The sequence below is a fragment of the Labrus mixtus genome, chromosome 24 (genome assembly GCF_963584025.1).
Source record: "Labrus mixtus chromosome 24, fLabMix1.1, whole genome shotgun sequence".
NCBI classification, from domain to species: Eukaryota; Metazoa; Chordata; class Actinopteri; order Labriformes; family Labridae; genus Labrus; species Labrus mixtus.
The window spans coordinates 13,422,425-13,429,924 of NC_083635.1; the positions used below are offsets into that span (position 1 = coordinate 13,422,425).

A 7,500-nucleotide genomic window follows, 5' to 3' on the forward strand; every position below is an offset into this window, starting at 1 on the left:
GGTCCTTTTTATTGAGAGGAAGAACTGTCTGTCTTTCACCTGTCTCACTCTCTCAAAGCTTCTTTCAGCGCGTCTCAGAAGTGCTCTTGCAGCCGACTCTAAATCGTGTTTTATTGTTCTTCAGTTTGCTTCTTGAATAACTTAATTTAAATCTCTGATCTTTTTCAGCTAATCTCCAAGTTTTTATTTTTGTTTATTAAAGTGCCAATCAGTAACTCTGACCCCTAGTGTTTAAAATGGGTACTGCAGTCTAAATTCTAAACATCATAGAGAGCTGTCTCCCCCCCCCCCCCTCTCTAGAGTCCATGCTCACTCAGGTCACCATGTGGTGGACACTGAAGCTTCAGTGTTTAACCGGCTTCTGCATGAATGTTATTTTAATAAATGTGCTTTAATTAAAGGTAAACATAAAAATAAGTAGCTTTAAATGTGTTCTTCAAGTAAGTTTAGATTCAATCAAATTGAGGTAACCATCGTTAACTCGAGTATTTTGTGTGTGCAGAGTCCGGTCTGTACGGCTCTGAAGGCTCAGCGCTCAACGTTCAGTCATCAACACAAAGTAAGACGATAAATCTCTGAGTTCACTCACCATGCTGACGCACTGAGAAGTCGTCTTTACGCTGACGACACCTGAATGTTTCTTTCTGTCAGATGCAACCTCGCCCACAGTCTATGGAGTGGGCGCCGCTCCAGGGGGCGCCGTGGGCTCTCCGGGGCCGAAGCGCACCGTCTCCGGAACAGGAAACACCTTGAAGGTAACGCCTGGTCATCCTGTTTGTGTGACAGAAGTAAATGTAATCAGTTACTTATGATGATGATTGTGTGTTTGTTTCAGCGATGGTTAACCAGTCCTGTCCGGAGGCTGAGTCAAGGAAAGGCTGACGGACAAAAGAAACCGCCAATCAGAACGAGGAGGCGGGACAACAGGCCGGAGATCACACCCCTTACTGGCAACGCACAGACGGTACACTCAAAATACACACACAGAGAAAAACACACACACACACAGAGGACAAAGAGACGAGCGGTAAAGTGGAAGTTTCTGTTTCTTTCTGCAGAAGGCGAAGAAGGAGGAGGGGGCGCAAAGTGGAGGAGAGGAGGAGCCAGAGGAAGAAAGCCACACCCCTCTACCACCTCCCATGCAGATCATCAAAGACCCAAACAACCCCGAGGTAAGCAGAAGAGGAAGGGGCGTGTCCAGGTGGAGATCCCTGGAGCGCCATTCGTCGGATTCCATAGAAGTCTATGATGAAATGTCCCTACTTCTCAGCTCACATTCTCTCTCTCTCTGTCTCTCTCTGTCTCTCTCTCTCTTGTCTCTCTCTCTGTCTCCCTGTCTCTCTCTCTTGTCTCTCTCTCTGTCTCCCTGTCTCTCTCTTGTCTCTCTCTCTGTCTCCCTGTCTCTCTCTCTCTGTCTCACTCTCTCTTTTCTCTCTCTCTGTTTCCCTCTCTCTCTCTCTCTCTCTCTCTCTCTCTCTCTCTGTCTCTCTGTCCCTCTCTCTCTCTTGTCTCTCTCTCTGTCTCCCTGTCTCACTCTCTCTTTTCTCTCTCTCTGTTTCCCTCTCTCTCTCTCTCTCTCTTGTCTCTCTCTGTCTCTCTCTCTGTCTCACTCTCTCTTCTCTCTCCCTCTCTCTCTCTGTCTCTCTCTGTCCCTCTCTGTCCCTCTCTCTCTCTCTCTCTCTCTCTCTCTCTCTCTCTCTCTCTCTCTCTCTCTCTCTCTGTCTCTCTCTGTCTCTCTCTCTCTCTCTGTCTCTCTCTCTCTCTCCCTCTCTCTCTCTCTCTCTCTCCCTGTCTCTCTCTCTCTCTGTCTCTCTCTGTCTCTCTCTCTCTCTGTCTCTCTCTCTGTCTCTCTCTCTCTCTCTCTTCAGGCTCTGGATTCAGATCAGGGCTCCAACGAGTCGGACACCGAGCAGAGAAATAAAGCTCTGAGAGGACGCATGTAAGATCACAAACTAAAAAAACAATAATGAACGTGTCGACATGTAAAATAAAACGTGTGTTCTGTTTTTAAAGGTTTGTTGTTAACGAGATGGTCCAATCAGAGAAGGACTACGTGAAGGACCTGGCTGTGATTGTGGAGGTGAGTAGAGAGAAGCTGCTGAATCATGTTAAATGAGATTCAGTAGATCTATGTTATATAAATATGGACGCTCTGTGTGTCTGTCAGGGCTTCATGTCCAGGCTGGAGGTCAGAGGGATCCCCGAGGACATGAGAGGGAAAGACAAAATCGTCTTCGGCAACATCCAGCAGATCTACGACTGGCACAGAGAGTGAGTCACACACACACACACACATTAATGACCACTAACTCATTAAAAATAACACACACACATTTTGAAAGGTCACATCTCCTCTTCTTCTTCAGTGTAAATAAGTCTCAGAGCTCCTCTTCAACATGTGTGTGAAGTTTCTAGTTCTAAATCCACTCTGATCCTGTATTTGATCATGTCTATAAACCCCTCTATTTCAGCCCTGCTCAGAACAGACTGTTTCTGTGTCTGTACCTTTAAATATGTAAATGAGCTGTGTCTGACCACGCCCCCTCTCTGGAAGGACTTGGGTGTACTCGGTCTTTCTCGCTCCATGTCCTATTGTTTACGGTGAGAAGGCAGACTCAGAGGGCAGAACAAACACCTAGCTGTGGGAGTGTCACCCACCTGGGGGAGGGGCTACTGCCCTTTGTGATGTCATGAAGGGAAAATCTCCAAACGGCCTGTTTGAGCACACATTTTCTGAAAAGTGGAGCAGGGAGAAGACGCAGAGGATGGACTTTTCTCATCATTGGGGGGTTTGTAGACGGACTAGAAACACATGTTAGAGTTAGAGGAACATGGTGAAGAGGATTTTACATATGAGACCTTTAAATTACTCTCACACAAATAAAAACACACTTCTTTCTGTCAGACTGAAGGTGTGCGTGTGTGTGTGTGTGTGTGTGTGTGTGTGTGTTTTCTTCAGTTTCTTCCTGGTGGAGTTGGATCGTTGTGTTCAGAATCACGACCTGCTGGCCGACCTTTTCATCCGACATGTGAGTTTCTCTCATATTCATTAATAATCAGTTATCGATTAACCAGCCTGAGACTAATGTGTGTGTGTGTGTGTGTGCTGCAGGAGCGTCGTCTCCACATGTACATTGTTTACTGTCAGAACAAGCCGAGGTCAGAGTTCATCGTCATCGAGTACGAGACCTTCTTCGAGGTAATGCATCACTTCCTGTTACATCACCTCAACAAGTCTCAACCTGTTTCAAATACAAAGATACAAAACGTGGATTCATCCGCCACAGAAAATAGTCCCCAACAAATGCAACAAAACAAACTGACCGTCTGCCTGTCTGTCTCTCTACCTGTCTGTCTGCAGGAGATCCAGCATGAGATCAGCTGCAGGATGTCGATCAGTGATTACCTGATCAAACCCATCCAGAGAATCACAAAGTACCAGCTGCTGCTCAAGGTCTCCATTTATTTAGACTTTTTATTTCTCTTCCTGTAAATCATTTCTGTCCAGTTTAACATCTTCCCCTTCTCTCCTGTTCGTCTCAGGATTTCCTCAAGTACACGTCTAAAGCAGGACTGGACTGTGAGGAGATCGAGGTGAGTCTCTCTGTGACGAGCTGCGGCCTCACGACCTTCACAACTTTCACCACCTTCACATATCTCAAAGATCGATCTGAAACCTGACCCTGAAGAAACAGAGGAACTGAGAGTCAACCAGCCAATCATGGCGTCTTCCTCCTTTAGATCGTCTCTCGTTTGAAACAATCTGTTTAAAATAAAAAGTTGTTTCATGGTGCTGTTCAGTTCTTACAGGGTGGAGTTCCTCATGCTGCCTCAGGGGGGCAGCAGAGAGCCTTTAAAGCTGCACCACAGAGGGACTTCACTAAACTTTACACTTAAATATATAAATCAAGTATCTCCTCTGAAAATAACTCTGTGAGTCATGACTGTCTACAATGGGTGTAACACCCGAGTCCCACTGTCTGTGATGTTTTCAGAGTTTTCAGAGTCCTATCTTCAGTTTGTTTACATCGCCTGGACGGCCGGCTGACTCCTCCCCTCGTGTATAAAAGTTGTTTAATTGAGGGACTAGAGAAAAGAAGAATAACACACTGTACTCACTGCTTAACTGTGTTTCTAGATCACGCTCATTTCAGGTAAATTTACATGCAGTGTGAAGATACGAGCATAACTTTATTTCATCTGTTTATTCGATGTTCTCATCACATTCTTGTTTTGTGTACAGAAAGCAGTCGACCTGATGTCTTTGGTGCCGAAGCGCTGCAACGACATGATGAACCTGGGGCGCCTGCAGGGCTACGAGGTACACCTGCATGTTTACCTGTCTGAGGTCACACCTGTATACTGCTGCTCATTAACCCTTTAACTTGCATTGTAACCAAGCGGTTGACCTTTTTTTCCGCCGCCATGTTGCTGTATTTAAAACCTATCTTTGTCTGTTTATCCTCATTCACCTCATTGAATAGTGTATGTAACACAGATTATGTCCAATAGGTGGCGCTGCTGTACATAATTATCATCGTCTTCAAACTGTGGAAAATACCGGTAGAGACTCTGCGCTGCACAGCTCCTCAGAAATCTCACAGAATAAGAGCAAACGTTCACATATCATTTATAGACCCTCTAACAATCATATTTTAATTGAAGGAAATCAATTTGACAATAAAATATATATCTACGATTCCTCACAAAACATGGTCGACTGCTCGGTTGAGTTGCCGGTCTACACAAACGGCCTGGCTCAAGTCACTCATTTCTTATTTTGTTCACCTTTTCTAAACATTTCTACTCATTCAGTTTGTTAAATAAATTATTTTGTGTTATTTTAACAAGTTCTTCTCTCTGTGATGTTTCTATATGAAAAAACTAAACATTCTGTTGCAGAAATGAAAGAAATCCATTCATGTCCAAAGTAACCCTAAACAGGCAACCAGCTGGTTGACCTGCAGATCTGCTTCCTGATTGGTTAATCTGAAAAATATAATCTGAAGTGTTGCTTAATGAAGAGGCAGGAACACAATTTAACCAACAAATAATTTTTTGCAAATGGATTTCTTAGTGTGGAAGTCAAAGGGTTAAAAACCTCAGAGTGTTTTAAAGCCTCGCTGCTGGATTCTTAAATGTTCTAATGAACTCACATATAGTAAAGTTTATCCAGGTCTCACCTGGGTGAGGTCACGACCTCAGAGGGTCTTACCTGTGTGAGGTCACACCTGCACGTTTACCTGTGTGAGGTCACGACTTCAGAGGGTCTCACCTGTGTGAGGTCACGACCTCAGAGGGTCTCACCTGTATGAGGTCACGACTTCAGAGGGTCTTACCTGTGTGAGATCACACCTGCACGTTTACCTGTGTGAGGTCATGACTTCAGAGGGTCTTACCTGTGTGAGGTCACAACCTCAGAGGGTCTTACCTGTGTGAGGTCACACCTGCACGTTTACCTGTGTGAGGTCATGACTTCAGAGGGTCTTACCTGTGTGAGGTCACAACCTCAGAGGGTCTTACCTGTGTGAGGTCACACCTGCACGTTTACCTGTGTGAGGTCATGACTTCAGAGGGTCTTACCTGTGTGAGGTCACGACCTCAGAGGGTCTTACCTGTGTGAGGTCACACCTGCACGTTTACCTGTGTGAGGTCATGACTTCAGAGGGTCTTACCTGTGTGAGGTCACGACCTCAGAGGGTCTTACCTGTGTGAGGTCACACCTGCACGTTTACCTGTGTGAGGTCATGACTTCAGAGGGTCTTACCTGTGTGAGGTCACGACCTCAGAGGGTCTTACCTGTGTGAGGTCACGACCTCAGAGGGTCTCACCTGTGTGTCGTTCTCTGGCTGCTTCAGGGGAAGTTGACGTCTCAGGGGAAGCTGCTGCAGCAGGAGACGTTCTGCGTTTGGGAGCAGGACGGCGGCGTTCTGTCCCGGAGCAAAGAGCGACGAGTCTTCCTGTTCGAGCAGATCGTCATCTTCAGCGAGCTGCTGCGCAAAGGATCCAACAACCCGGGATACCAGTTCAAGAACAGCATCAAGGTTAGACTGGTCCAAACTGGTTTAGAGACAGGGATCAAGGTTAGACTGGTCCAAACTGGTTTAGAGACAGGGATCAAGGTTAGACTGGTCCAAACTGGTTTAGAGACAGGGATCAAGGTTAGACTGGTCCAAACTGGTTTAGAGACAGGGATCAAGGTTAGACTGGTCCAAACTGGTTTAGAGACGGGATCAAGGTTAGACTGGTCCAAACTGGTTTGAGACAGGGATCAGAGTTAGACTGGTCCAAACTGGTTTAGAGACAGGGATCAGAGTTAGACTGGTCCAAACTGGTTTGAGACAGGGATCAGAGTTAGACTGGTCCAAACTGGTTTAGAGACAGGGATCAGAGTTAGACTGGTCCAAACTGGTTTAGAGACAGGGATCAAGGTTAGACTGGTCCAAACTGGTTTAGAGACAGGGATCAGAGTTAGACTGGTCCAAACTGGTTTGAGACAGGGATCAAGGTTAGACTGGTCCAAACTGGTTTAGAGACAGGGATCAGAGTTAGACTGGTCCAAACTGGTTTAGAGACAGGGATCAAGGTTAGACTGGTCCAAACTGGTTTAGAGACAGGGATCAGAGTTAGACTGGTCCAAACTGGTTTAGAGACAGGGATCAGAGTTAGACTGGTCCAAACTGGTTTAGAGACAGGGATCAGAGTTAGACTGATCCAAACTGGTTTGAGACAAAGATCAGAGTTAGACTGGTCCAAACTGGTTTAGAGACAGGGATCAGAGTTAGACTGGTCCAAACTGGTTTGAGACAGGGATCAGAGTTAGACTGGTCCAAACTGGTTTAGAGACAGGGATCAGAGTTAGACTGGTCCAAACTGGTTTAGAGACAGGGATCAAGGTTAGACTGGTCCAAACTGGTTTAGAGACAGGGATCAGAGTTAGACTGGTCCAAACTGGTTTGAGACAGGGATCAAGGTTAGACTGGTCCAAACTGGTTTAGAGACAGGGATCAGAGTTAGACTGGTCCAAACTGGTTTAGAGACAGGGATCAAGGTTAGACTGGTCCAAACTGGTTTAGAGACAGGGATCAGAGTTAGACTGGTCCAAACTGGTTTAGAGACAGGGATCAGAGTTAGACTGGTCCAAACTGGTTTAGAGACAGGGATCAGAGTTAGACTGATCCAAACTGGTTTGAGACAAAGATCAGAGTTAGACTGGTCCAAACTGGTTTAGAGACAGGGATCAGAGTTAGACTGGTCCAAACTGGTTTGAGACAGGGATCAGAGTTAGACTGGTCCAAACTGGTTTAGAGACAGGGATCAGAGTTAGACTGGTCCAAACTGGTTTGAGACAGAGTTAAACTGGTTTATAATGGTGTTAATGTGTGTGTGCGTGTGTGTGTTAATGTGTGTGTGTGTGTGTGTGTGTGTGTGTGTGTGTGTGTTAATGTGTGTGTGTGTGTGTGTGTGTGTGTGTGTGTGTTAATGTGTGTGTGTGTGTGT

General features: G+C 45.9%; 1 protein-coding gene across 1 annotated transcript in view; it reads left to right on the plus strand.

The window, feature by feature from the left end:
• LOC132959889 (kalirin-like) overlaps window positions 1–7,500 on the plus strand; it is a 31,755-nt gene that overhangs the window by 21,438 nt on the left and 2,817 nt on the right. Inside the window, exons 15-27 of the mRNA XM_061033139.1 lie at window positions 505–559; window positions 652–755; window positions 836–964; window positions 1,059–1,172; window positions 1,869–1,939; window positions 2,014–2,080; window positions 2,168–2,271; window positions 2,960–3,029; window positions 3,113–3,199; window positions 3,362–3,454; window positions 3,544–3,594; window positions 4,244–4,321; window positions 5,859–6,044. Of these exons, the coding sequence (XP_060889122.1) occupies window positions 505–559; window positions 652–755; window positions 836–964; window positions 1,059–1,172; window positions 1,869–1,939; window positions 2,014–2,080; window positions 2,168–2,271; window positions 2,960–3,029; window positions 3,113–3,199; window positions 3,362–3,454; window positions 3,544–3,594; window positions 4,244–4,321; window positions 5,859–6,044 (1,209 nt within the window). The remainder of the gene's footprint in view (window positions 1–504; window positions 560–651; window positions 756–835; window positions 965–1,058; window positions 1,173–1,868; window positions 1,940–2,013; window positions 2,081–2,167; window positions 2,272–2,959; window positions 3,030–3,112; window positions 3,200–3,361; window positions 3,455–3,543; window positions 3,595–4,243; window positions 4,322–5,858; window positions 6,045–7,500) is intronic.